Source organism: Capricornis sumatraensis, chromosome 5, assembly GCF_032405125.1.
Source record: "Capricornis sumatraensis isolate serow.1 chromosome 5, serow.2, whole genome shotgun sequence".
In the NCBI taxonomy this organism is placed as follows: domain Eukaryota; kingdom Metazoa; phylum Chordata; class Mammalia; order Artiodactyla; family Bovidae; genus Capricornis; species Capricornis sumatraensis.
In genome coordinates this window covers 12212918-12226210 of record NC_091073.1, presented here as the reverse complement: position 1 = coordinate 12226210, position 13293 = coordinate 12212918, and the positions used below count along the sequence as shown (strand labels likewise).

Genomic DNA, 13293 nt, shown 5'->3' with positions numbered 1-13293 from the left:
CTGCCAGACTCCTCCATCCATGGGATTCTCCAGGCAAGAATACTGGAGTGGGTTGCCACTTCCTCCTCCAGGGGATCTTCCTGACCCAGGGATTGAACCTGCATCTTCTGCACTGCAGGTGGGTTCTTTATTGATGAGCCATCAGGGACGTGCCACTGAGGCACGTGGGGATCAGGACAATCACTGTGCGACAGTCTCCCTGGGTAGGAGGGTCTCCCTGGCTTGGGGGGTGGGTGGCAACTTTCTGTCTGTCTCACACACACATGTGTGCACCCCCACACAAGTGCTTTCTCTGCATCTTTTTTTTTCCTTGATGAAGCCATGGTGTGGAAACAGCCTGGCATTTCCCAGAGGGGGAATATCTGAGGGGGATGCCCTGCAGCCCCAGAGTCACAGATGACCCAGTCACAGGTCACTGCTGCCAGCAGGGTTCTGTGTCCACTGCAGGGCCCCCAAGCTCCACTCAGTGCATGAGCAAGCATCTGGTCCTCCTTGGGAGTTCGTTTCATGAACTCTTCTTTATGTATCTCCAGCCAGATTGGGTTTGGACCCACCTGTCTCTTGTCCCTGGCTTCTTCCTGCACTGCGGTCAGTTTAGAGGAAACACTGATTCGCTTCCTGGTCTGTGCAGGCTCCTGGTTTACACTCTCAAGGAGCAGACTCTGGATGGACTGAAGGCTTTCACTTGTATTAATGCTCCCATTATACTCAGTGATGTGAGCAGGGTGCTCAAGAATCAGGTGTGACTTTAGGACCAAGAGCCAAGGGCAGGAGAGAGCTGATCGGCTTCTGTGATGCCTGGGCCTTGGCCCCTCCCTGTCTGCTTAGATTAATAGGTTAATTAGGAGGATTTAAAAGTCCAGACAGAGCAGAGTGAGGGTGGTTTAATTAGCAAATCAGCCATTAATATTCAATTTACTTCTAATTTGTTTTTCTAGCTGAATGGCCTCTCCCATTCTGCCCCTGCCTTTCCATCCCTGCAGCCGTGACCCTGGCTCAGGCCTCAGGCATCCCATCTGGACCTCTCAGCTTCCTCCCGATGCCCGTGCCCATCCAGGCCTCCAGGCATCAACCCCCCCCCCCCCCAAATGCCTCACCTCTGCTAATTCACAGCCTGTGCCTAAACCCCCACATCTGATCCCACCTGCTCTTAACAGGCGGGGCCCCTTCTGCTGGCTGTGGCTGCTCCTGAGCTTGGTTATGGTCACCCAGGCGAGGTCCCAGCAGGAAACTACTGCTGCTCGAATGGGCCAAAGGGAGAGAAGGCTGCTGGCATCACAAACTAGTTTTCCTGACATGTTTGTTGCTCACTCTTTTTTATGTCCATGGACTTGTCATTCACTCAAGTGCCCAAGGCTCCCACCAGGGGTTTGAAGACAGTAGAGTCCAGGAGCCAAGGCACGCACTCTGCTGGTTTGAAGGGGCTGACAGGCAGGTGCTCCCAGAGGCTGCCCGGCAGCTCATTGTGTGGCTTCTGCAGCCTCTTGTCCCAGACCGCCTTGCTGCCTCCCTTCCGCTTGGGGAGGAGAGGTGACAGCCCTGTCCCCATGGACAGTGTGTTCAGGACCCTGGACAGTGCCTGGAACAGCATGCAAGTGCAGTGCAGGCTGTGATGTGACCTAAGTACCATCTGCTGCTCCTTTTGCCAATGAGGCACGGTCATTAGTATGTAAGGTCTTGGGGAGTATTCCGTGTGCTCTGTTCAGCTTGGTCTGCCATTACAGAGTACACAGACTGCGACTTGAAGAGGTGTTTATACTCTCCATCTCCTCTTTCCGTCTCCTTCCTGTGTCCTCAAATGGCCGTCCTTTTGTGGGTGTCTGAGTCCTGATCCCTTATAAGAATATCAGTTCTGTTGGGTTAGAGCCCACCCCCAAGACCTCATTATATCTTAATCACCTCTTTAAAGGTTCTTCCTCCAAATACGGTCACATTCCAAGGTACCAAGGCTAAGACTCCAACAACCCATGACAGGTGGTAAATACCGGACTGAACACCAGCTCAGTATCTCCCTTCACATCAAAAGACAAGGGACCCGGTGCTCTTCTTTGCAGTCACCTCTTTTAATCTTTTGTGTGGAGTGTGTGAGGGACTGTGTGTCTCTCCTGTGCTGTGGTCAGAAAGCTAAAACATGAAACAGTCTACGTGGAGGTCTTTATCTCCTCAGTCACTTGCAGAATTTTGACCACCATCAAACTTAAGCTGGTCTGACTGTGTTGAAAGAAAACTGAGAAGCATTAATAATTAAATCCTCTTTCATTTCGACATATAATGGGGTAGTGACTATTAAGTGGACGAAATGAATTTGGAGAATCCATTTGAAAAATGGCAGTATGTCTCACATAGAAATGTTAGCACTCTGAGTTATCCTTCTCTGTAGGGTTTTAATTGATTAATTCCTTCAGCTTTTAGTCGTGTCTAGTAATCCATGCAGATGGCAAAGACATACTGGAAGAGTGACGAATAAAAAGGAGGGGGAAGGGTGAGGGAACATTCCCCAGTTATTTAACGTTAGTCTTACTTCTAATAAATACCTGCCTGTTTGTTGAACACCTGCTCAGATGACTTTTTGTGGAAAGGGGATGTGAGGACATCATGGGGGGCCCCGGCCAGCCCAAGGGAGGCTGGGGGCTGATGCTCTGTCCCCTGTGGTCACTGGTCCATGTAAGGGGTGTGGATCGAACATGATAAGATGCGATAAGTTTTTATAGTAATTTAGCTAAGATATTCCACTACAGAATCTTCTTCTAAGTAGAAAAACAAGCAAATTGATTTAAACTCATCGTATTTTTTTGTAGGAACCTTCGGTTTGAGGAAACCGTGGTATTTCCCCTTCACCGCATCCTACTGGAAGGGCGTGTGTGGGCTAGTGGTGAAAAGGCAGAGCCCGGCCAGTTCTAACTTGTTCTCTTCCAGTGAGAACCTGGATGGTCAAGGTGGGTAAAGGGCGCGTTGGAGGTGTGTTTCTCCTTCCAGTCAGCTTCAGTTTTGGTTTTTCTTTCCAGTTAAGCCTTTGCAACTGTGAGTGCATGGCTGCCCAGAGGCCTGCCTTCCATCCCAGGTGGGCAGGAACCTGTGTGTTAGTGTCACTGTCCACAGCATCCTCTGTGCCTCGGTTGTAACTCAGCTAAATGAAGCTTCATTACTAACATCACTTTGTGTAAATAATAAAACCAAAGGTGGACAGCTACTGAGGCGTAATATCCTTTAGAATGTTCAGTGTTTCACAAGTGCTAGTTTATTCCAGGCTACATGAGGGAGAGACTGTTGCTGTCCCTATAAACAAGGGCATGCTTCCCAGGAGACTTGGTGGGCATCTGCCCTGGCCTGGGGCTCATTCACAGAGCACAACTTTTGGGAAAAAAAAATATATGGATAAACTCGTTCTCACCATGATAATTTTATACTATAAGTCAATACTGTAATTTTCTGACTATACAAGTCAGAAATACAAATCTTACAGAAAATTTGGATTAGCACCATCTATTAACCTCTGGAGACTTTTGAAGTCTTCTCAGGGTGGACTGCATTTTTCTCACAAATACAAATACAAATCTTACGGAAGATTTGGATCAGCACCACCTATTAATGGTCACCTCTGGAGACTGTCAGTCATGTGTAACTAATCTGATTTTGTTCTTCTGTGTATATGTATATATAAACACGTGTGTGTTTATTTTTATTTTCTTGCAAAATGTATAATGTAAGGGCACAGAACCTTGCAGTTACTGCTTTCATTTAAGTTTAGCCATCATATAATGTAACTGTTGACTTAGGTAGAGAAGGATTTTGGAATTGCTTCATAAGTTTCACAAAGCTAGAATTCAAGCCCGAGGTAGCCGGTGGGTTATTATGTGTAAACATTGTTTTGGAGACTTTTGAAGTCTTCTCAGGGTGGACTGCATTTTCCTCACAGGCTCATCCCTGCAAAACGGGGAAGGAGAGCTGGAAGGAGGCTCCCCCGGCGTTGTCCTGCTTTCTGTGACCAAGGAGCACGATGGCCACAAGGCGGGGGTCTGGGGCCTGACCCTGACCTTCCACAGGGACCAGATCACTGCACTGCTGGGGACCAACGGCGCTGGGAAGACCACCGTCATGTGCGTCCCACTCCCCTTTCTCCCGCCTCCCCTACAGGGCTTTGGTTCTTAGAGATGTGTTTACCTGTGAGGTAGGGGCTAGATCCCTTGTTTGTTTGTTTGTTTATTTTTGTTTAGTTTCAGTTATTGTTGTGGAGTGGCTAAGTCCTGTGTGACCCCATGGACTGCAGCACACCAGGTTTTTACTGTCTCCTGGAGTTTACTCATATTCATGTCCACGGAGATGCTATCCAGCCATCTCAGTACAGAGTTTACAGACACATCAGAAAGACAGCCCTCTCACTAGAGCTGCTGCAGGTCTGAGCAGACTCAGGGGTGGGGGTGGGGGGATCTTTTAAAATAAATTTAATTATTCTTTTACTGCCTGCAAAATATTCATGGGTTTACCTTGGCCTTTGAAAAGTCTTATGACATTCTTTTCCCCCCTCTGACTAAGTTTAATTCTGCTTGCATACCTAGAGGAAGATGAAATTTTAATGATGTTTGCAAATTTTTTAACACTTCAGTATTTTCCTTTATGTTATGCTTTTTATGTGGTTGTGTTTTTGTGAAGCCTTTATTTTTGGTATGGGATCCAGTGGTTCCAGATTTGTTTAAAGAATTGAATCATGTGATCCCAGAGAAAGAATGAGCTGAAACACTCACAGTCTACAGAACAGCCCCAAACTGGCTGTGGAAATGGGGCATTTCTAAGGCCAAACCACCCACATTATGGAATTTCTGTTTTGAACAAGTGACTTTCTTTTTGTTCTTTATTAGTAGAGCTAAATAAAGTATGCTTAGTTAACGCAAGGAAAGGGACTATTTGCTTCAAGATTCTTAACAAAAGTAGAAAAATAACATTCAAAAAGCTTCAGCAATCTCTTACTGACAATAAATTGAAAAGAAACATCTCTTTTCTTTTCTTGGATGCTGAGAAAGAACTGAAGATTTCATGAAGGATGTTTTTTTAGTGTTTTCAGATCAGGAAATGTTGCACTAATAATGACTGAAAGCCAGCCTCCGCACTGTGCTTTTACTAATGCACGTTTCCTGCAAGAAAACCTGGAGTCTGTGTTTTGCACAATGAAGAGAATTAAATGAGGAGTTTTTGGATGTTTCCAGGGTCACTGGCTGCGCCGCTTTTAGTGACTGTTGGAAATTAGTTGTGAGTCCTCCCAGCGATGTCTCTTCTGGCACTTCTCGGAGGAGAGGCTGAGAGGCTGTTTCCGGGCTGGTTGTCACCATTTGAAATGAGGCACTCTGAGGTGCACTGAGTTGTGTTTACTCTGTTTCACTGTATTCCCCGGCGAGGTCTGAAAACCATATAGCCAACAGCTGTCAATCAAGGTTACTGAAGTACAGTTAATTCCCAGGAGACAGTATGTGTCCAGCTGTGCATCTGATGAGCTGGGCTTGGCTAAAGCTGCACAAAGGCCGGGGAACAAATGGGACACTGACATTTGCACTCTCACCCCTGCTGGCCCCTGGGCCTCCTGGATCCTGGCCCCTGAGCGACCACAGTCCTGCTGTTTGAGGCTGTGGTACAGTCAGCATTTTCTAGCATTTCCTTAATGGAGTTGTACTGAGTCTCCTGTTGGCATGAAGCTTGGAGACCCACGCGTGGTGCTGTTGCATTAGCTCTCAGGTCCTGAGGGGTCCATGCCACGGAAACACTACAGTTGGTTTATCTTTTCATCTGTTGGCGCGGTTGAGGCTGTGTCCAGGTTTTGGTGATGATGGACATTCACGTACATCACTTGTGTGGACATAACATTTTAAGTTCTTTCTGTAAGTAGTTAGGTGTGGTTTGCTAGGTGCTGTGGTGGGTATATGTCTAACTTTTTAGAAAAAGGAACATAGTGTAAAGCATGAATAATAAATGACTTGAACTAGGAGATGGCAGTCCTCAGGTGTCCTATGGGCCATCAGACAGGAGCTTTGGAGACAAGCTCTTGGCTTGTCGTGGATTTGACGTTGGCAGGTGGGTGGCTCAGGCACAGAGGCAGGAAGCCTGGCCGCAGGGCTGTGGGGGGTGGTGGGAGTATGAGCTGCTGCTTGGCTCACATCTAATGATGAGGACTTGGGTGGTTAGGCCATCCATTTAGGCTGTTTCCTTATCTGTGAAGACCCTTGGAGTCATCATCGAAAACTCTCAGCAGGGATGGTCATTGGGCATGGAACGTCCCAGGCGAGCATAACCCGATCACAGGCCCATGTCCCACCAAGCTCTGTCCAGCCTTTGTCTCACTGGGTAGCAGGTGCTGGCGGGGGAGGTTGGGTGTGAGTTCCCCATGGGATGCTGATGTCCCTGGGGCCGCCGGGTGGTCAGGGCAGCAGCACATCCAACTCCCGTGCCCCCACTGACGTGTCTTCTCTGCAGATCCCTGCTCACAGGACTCTACCCCCCCACGTCCGGGACCATCACCGTCAATGGCAGGAGCCTGCAGAAGGACCCGTCTGTGGTCAGGGCGGAGCTGGGGGTGTGTCTGCAGCAGGACATCCTGTTCGACCGCCTCACGGTGCTTGAGCACCTGCTGCTCTTCGCCTCCCTGAAGGCGCTGCGGGGGACCCACCAGGAGCTGCGTGAGCAAGTCCACAGGTGCGTGACACCACCTCTGCCCCCTGCCCTCCATCCTATGTGGGTGTGGGGGGTGCAGGGAGATGTTTTAGAGCATTGCTGCTGCCTGTATCTGTGAGAAGAAAGCGTTAACAAGTGGTTCTAACTATGGAATTACGACCCCAACCCTGGGATCAGAAAATGTCCCAGGGAGGATACCGAACCTGTTCTGTCCTCAAGGAGGGAGCAGACAGCATGGGGGCTGAGGTGTGTGTCCAGAATGTGGGTGCCTGTGGGTGTCTTGAAGTGAAAAGATGGGGTAGGGGAGTGAGGAGTGGGTGAAGGAGCCTGAGCAGTCCTGCCAAGGAGTCTAAATGTCACCCTGCAGATTCAGGGTTATGGACAGGAGGGGGCAAGCAACCTGGGGCCTGGAAGGTGTACCTGTGACCCAGGGTGGGTACCAGCCCTGGGTGGGGACAGGACATGGAGAGGCCGCAGAGGAGGCCCAGGTTTGAAGGCTATCAAAGGCCAACTTGATAAGCTGGGCATCCAGGGTGGGGAGGGGAGAGCCTGGGGTCCGGATGCATTCCAAGGGGAGAGAGGACATGCATGTGGGGAGAGGCAGGGGCTGGGATGGCAGGACGGGCCGGGGTCATGGAGCTCCTCCAGTCTCACAGAGACTCACAGAAGCAGAACCCACAGGGAGGAGAGGACCTGAGGTCCCTAGTCAGGAAACAAATCGGTGTCTCCAGGAGGTGAGTGTGGCTGGGGGGCCGAGGGGCCTGAATCCAGTGGGGGAGCCACTGATCTAGAAGACGAGGGCCGGGGTTGTGTGTGAAGCCTGTGGCCCAAGCTGGGCTCTGCCCCTTGAGGGGACCATGAGACCACGGTGTGGAGGCTCCTCACTCTCCAGCCAAGCTCATGAAGCAGGACATCAGTCAGGCCTGACCCACGGGGGACCAGGCCAGGGCGTAAGGACAGATGGTGAATCACTCATGTGCCTCAGAAGAGGGGCCCCTGAGGAACTATGACTGTTACTGCTGATTGCTGCCTTAAAATATGTTTGCAAGATTTGTTTTGGAAAATAAGGATTTACAGTCACGTGGTTGGCCACTAACTGGTGTCTAAGGCTGTTCACCACCACAGCGGGACTGACTCACATCCCGTCTTCAGAAGTGGCTGCTGATGACAACCACGCCAGTGATGCTGTGGACTCAGATACACAGGAAAATGTTTACTTTGCACCAGTCAAGCCTGTCCTAAATGACAGTGGGAACTTGGGGAGAAATAGTGCACATCACTAAAGGACAAACTGGTTACGTGCTACCTACACTTTAAAAAAAAGTCCCAGGCCACCAGTTTTCATTCAAAGTCTACACCTACCCTGGACCATGGCAGACTCTGCTGTGCTGGGGGCTGGGTCCAAACCCAGCCCCTAAGGATGCTCCGAGGGCTTCATCTTCTGATGTGGGCACAGCAACCTCACGGGTTATCAGTTTGCTGAGAGTTACCTGGCAACGACGCTGGTGTGCACAGAGGTAGGTGGGGAGAGATCATGTTTTAGGACAGCCGTACTCAATTAGAGGAGCAAGGACTGAAAGCCCTGATTCGGAGGCAGGGCGATCAGTGTCAGCTCCTGTGGCAGCACTTGGTTCCCTTAATGGCCATCTTGGTTACAATTGAGCTGATGCAGTCTGGGGTGGACTTCTTAGAGAGAACATTTGTCCAGAGTCAGGTCTTTACCATTTTGCCTTTTATTTGAAGGAGAAGGTAGAAGTCAAGAGGGGAACTTAATTAATGGGGTGTCATGATGCGGTTAGCGTTTGTTTTGAGGATTCTGGCAAGCATCACAAGGCTTGAGCTGCAGGCTGGCTTGTTTGATGGTGATGATCCCACGAGGGCATGTGTATAGGTAGACATAAGCAGAGGACACAGCATTGAATCCTGTATGCTGCCGTGTGAAGAAGATGGAGGGATGAAGAAGGACCTGCCAGGAATAATGGGGAAAGAGGAGAAACTAGTCCATTAAAGAGCAGGGATCAGTGAGGAAGGAGGAGGGACCAGACCATTAAGGAGGGAGAGGTCTGGTGTATCAGATGCTGTTGAGGGTCAAGTAACATGAAGACTCGAGCATAACCTCTGGACTTAGTGTGAGGAGGTCGCTAGCTGACTGGATCAGAGCCATCTTGGTAGCACAATGGGGAGGGAGGTCTCTCTGGAGTCAGGGAAGAAAGGATGGAAGGAGAGGATTAGAAACTGAACTCTTCCCAGGAGTTTTAAGCAAAAATGGAGTAAAGATGTGTGACAATATGAAGATGAAAGAGAAGCAGACATTTCAAATACTGAACAAACCACTGAGGCAACACAAGGTGGGTGGCTTTCTGGGTGCCATCCTCTGAGCAGTGGTTGGGATCTGTTAGGGGGTGGCAGTGACACTGGCGGGCAGAGCCTGTGGACACAGGAAGCAAGGAGGGGCAAGGGAGGAGAGTTCCATTTTGTGGGAGTGATGGCTGGAGGCAGGGACTGGCTGGAAAAAGGATGTGTGGGAGAGGATGGGTGGAACTGAGCCTCTGGTGGGGCCGTGGATGCTGGAAACAGCCAGGTCCAGGGTGTGGTTTGGTCCTGAGTGGCTAGGAGTGTGCTGACTTCAAGATCAACAGAGAACAGGGAGGGTATTGGTTTAAGGTAGAAATGTAATTAGGATGTGGATGTTTGAGAACATCTGACATCTCACTGCCTTGTTTTCTCTGCCGGTCCATCTCTGGTTAATGGAACTAATGGGATTAGCCCCCAGAGGGTCACCTCCTCTGGAGTGGGAGCCACCAGGTAGAAAGGGGTTGCTGGCTTCTAATGGGAATAAAGGTCAAGACAGCCCCCTGCTGAGACGGGCCACTTGTCCTCTTCCTCGCAGCTGGGTTGATGTCCACAATGGGAGCATCTGACAAACAAGGGCAAAAACTACTATAAATGTAGGTTGAGGTTCACTCCACAGGAAATGTAGGGCCACACAGACTAACCATCCAGGGGGCTGACTGATAACCAGACCGGAGAAGGGAGCCTGGGCTCCTTCTGGGTCTGGATGAGGAATCTGTCAACAGTGAAACATTTACTCTGTGCTCAGGTGCAAGTACCTGGGATTTTACTGGTGTCTGCATGAGAGTTTTGCAGTTTTCTGGGTCCCAACAGTCTTGAAGCTCAACTGCATGGAAACTTGTAATCCCTCCTCTCCCCCACTCCTCCTCCTCTGGCTGCTCCTTGGCCTCGGGGAAGTTGTGGCTGGCCTGTGGCTTGGAGCGAGGGAATCTACTGGATGTGGGTGCCCAGAGGAAGGTCTCCTATGGGGGGTGGTGCTTCTGCTCCAAGAGGGGGCTTAACAGAGAGTGAGAAAAAGTAGGTGCTGAGAGTCTTAAGTGTTCACGTGTTACTGGGCACATGGTGCAGAGTGAGAGGTTACTTGTGAAGTGGCGCCTCCCATGCATCGGGAGATGCTGGGTGTCTGCAGTCAGTGCAGAGACTGGAAGCTTGTGGAGAAGAGGGCTGGTCCTCATGTTAGTGGCATCTGTCGCTCCTGCTCTGCACACAGCGACTCATGGCTGCATCCCAGGTGCTCAGGCAGGAAGGGGCTGATGCGGAGCTAGTGCTCCTGGGCGACGTCAGTCTTCTGTAGACGCGCGGATGGACAGTGGACGGCCTCTGCCGGTTGCTCTGACCACACCTGCCCGTTGGCCATTCTCCCCAGGGTCCTGAGGGGATGGAGGTCCCTTGGCAGGTGAGTGAATCCAGAGGGGACACAGCACATACTTCCTACAAACAGGACCCACCTGGCAGGCCCTGCTGCCAGGGCCTCAGGCTGGGTCCCTGGATGTGGTCGTATCCAGTCCCGAGGAGGCTGGCGCTGCGGCGTCAGGATCATGGGCACGTGGTTCTGGGCCCCCTCCATGTGTCCGCGGATGAGAAAGAGCCGAGTCCTCGCGGGTGACTGCTTCCAGAGTTGGACGTCAAGCGCAGCTGAGGAGTCCGGGAGAGTGAGGGCTCTGTTCTCGTTTCAGAACTCTTCAGGATGTGGGGCTGACGCCGCACCAGCACCAACAGGCTCGAGTGCTCTCGGGGGGCACGCGGAGAAAGCTGTCCATCGGCATCGCTTTCCTAGGCGCGTCGGGGACCGTGGTCTTAGATGAGCCCACCAGCGGGGTGGACCCGTGCTCCCGCCGCGGCATCTGGGACATTCTTCTCAAGTACCGACGAGGTGGGGCTCGGTGGAGCGCTAGTTCTCTTCCCGCGATATCACGGAGGGGGCGGTGCTTTATCCTCTCCTTCCGCCCTATCGCCGTGAAGGGCTGCGCTCCACGTCCTTTTCCCGCGATATCACGGAGGAGCGCGGTGCTTTATCGTCTCTTTCGTCCTGTCACCGTGAAAGACGATATCGCTCTGTCCTTTCTTGGATATTGAGGTGGAGAGGAATGAGGCTCGTGTCCCAATAATGATACGTTATCCTGGAGAAAAGAAAAATTCCCGGGACTTCCCTGTTGGCCCAGTGGTTAAGTCTCATTGCTTGCGGTGCAGGGGAGCTAAGATTCCACACGCCGTAGGGCACGCCTCCCCCACCTCCCCCCAAACAATAAAAGAACTTCCCAGGGGCGCATAGAGAAGAGACACACCCGTCGTGACCTCCCCGTGGTATTGAGGGTCTGGGGGTTGTTCAGACCAGCAGTGGTGTCTTTCGAGCATGTTACCCATGATGCGAGCGGACACAGCACTCATCCGCAGTGGCTTCCATTCTGGAGTAATTTTGGGATCATCAGAAGGGGTGTCCCAACTACAGTCTGGAAAAAAAGAAAGTTTCCTCACTTTTTTCAGTGAGGAAACAGACACAGAGAGGAGGGTGTGGGGTTTGCTTAGAGCCAGCCTCAGAGGCGGTTCACCCAGCCAAGGGAGGAGCGGAGATCTGGTCTGGAGGCTTTGGGTTTCTTTCTCGTCTTGTTAGGGTGAATTTCTAACTTAGGACTTTAGATGGGCAGTTACTGATTTCCAGCTTCTGATTTCTTCTGTGTGACAGCCAGGAAGCATTGCTATGGGCATTTTGTATAGAAACCCTGGAATTTGGAAAGAAACCTCAGGAATAGGGGAACATATCTTGTGCTTCTAGACAAGGGTGGGAGGGTCAGTGGCAGGGTTATTGCTGATTCTTATAAAACATAGTTTTGCTTTTCTTTTTGCCCTTTTGGGTACAAAGCCTTTCTGACTTGACCTGAAACCTTCACTTCCCTGAGTCAAGTTAGGATTTTCTCCTTAAGAAATGCAAGGAGAAGGGACCCAAGAAAAGTCATTAAATTCTCTCCTTAGGGCAGGAAAGATGCCCCTGTCACTTAAAGCTTAGTCTGGGGTCAGGGAGAAGCCCTGAAAGGACCAGAGATGCAGAAGGACACATGAAAATGAGATGCAGGTGTGGCTTTCTATTCCTTTCTGGGCACTGGCCTGGGCTGGGCAACCATTTCAGGACCATGAGGTTGTGCCAGGGGTACAGATTCACTGGACCTGGTGCAGCTACGTCAGAGCTCATAAGGCTGAGCAGGACCCTGGCCCAGGGCTATGCCCAGGGTGGGTGTCCTGAACTTTCACAGTTCCCAGCTTCTGGACTGAGAGGGAGCAGAGCCTGCCAGGGAGGCAGCCTGGAGGGACTAGGTGGGCCCTGGAAGCTGGGGGAGCCAAGGGGATGGCCAGCCAGCCAGACTGAGGGCCCCCAGGGAGTAGGAGGTGCTTGAGGCCATGGGCTGACCTTGTCCAAGGCTCTGCTGTACAGGTAGGGCAGGGACAGGTCTGAGCCAACACCTGGGGCCAGGAGACACTGACCACATTGTGTCCGAGCACCTAGCCTGCCCATTTCCCCAAGATCCCATCCATCCACTTACCTAAGGCCTTCTGGGGAGGAAAGTAGAGACCAGAAATGAAAACTCTTGACTTTTGAACACCATTTAAAGGGACAGATGGAGTTTTGAGATAAAACAAATGTAAATCATTTCCCTGCTCCTGGAGTGGGGGCAGGTGACAAAGATGGGTGAGAGGCAGACAGATCAGTAGATTTTGTTTCCCTGCTCGCATGAATTGCATGCAGCTCGAATTTCATACCACAAGTTCATGGCTCTTGTTTACTTGAAAAATCAGAGCTGGGGTCTTCAGGGCTCAGCTGACAGAACATTTGAGTCAGGAGTGTAATTGTAACTGGATCCAAAACCAGATCCGATAAAATTCTCAGAAATAGGCAACTTTCTTCAGATTCTCTTCTTATGAGTTAAATGTTTTCTCACTGTTCTTGGTCGTTTGGCAATGGTTGTCTTTCAAGGGCTCCTTGGAAGAGTCCCTGAGCTGACTAACATGCAGAATCAGTAGGATCGGGTTGGGGAGGGGGTCCTAGGAGGGAAATATGTTTTCAAGAATCAAAATGTAGCTGTTTCTGGAAACAGCCCCAAGCCTCCAGGCAGCTGGGCCGCAGCTTTGTAAACTAGATCTAAGCGCAGCATGAAAACAAGCGACCCCTGCTGAGTAGAAGAGGGCTCTGCTGGCAGAACTCCACTCCGGTGTTTGAGGCTCTGTCTTCCTGGGGCCTGACCCTTGTTTCCTGCTGAGGAAACATGGTGGCCAGTGCTTCTGTGCCTGCCT

The 13293-nt window shown here is 50.9% G+C and overlaps 1 protein-coding gene across 1 annotated transcript in view; it reads left to right on the top strand.

Moving 5' to 3' along the window:
• The window catches only part of ABCA13 (ATP binding cassette subfamily A member 13), a 388784-nt gene that overhangs the window by 164252 nt on the left and 211239 nt on the right, over positions 1-13293 (top strand). The window contains exons 36-39 of the mRNA XM_068973151.1: positions 2799-2936; positions 3917-4097; positions 6460-6678; positions 10686-10882. Coding sequence (XP_068829252.1) covers positions 2799-2936; positions 3917-4097; positions 6460-6678; positions 10686-10882 — 735 coding nt within the window. The remainder of the gene's footprint in view (positions 1-2798; positions 2937-3916; positions 4098-6459; positions 6679-10685; positions 10883-13293) is intronic.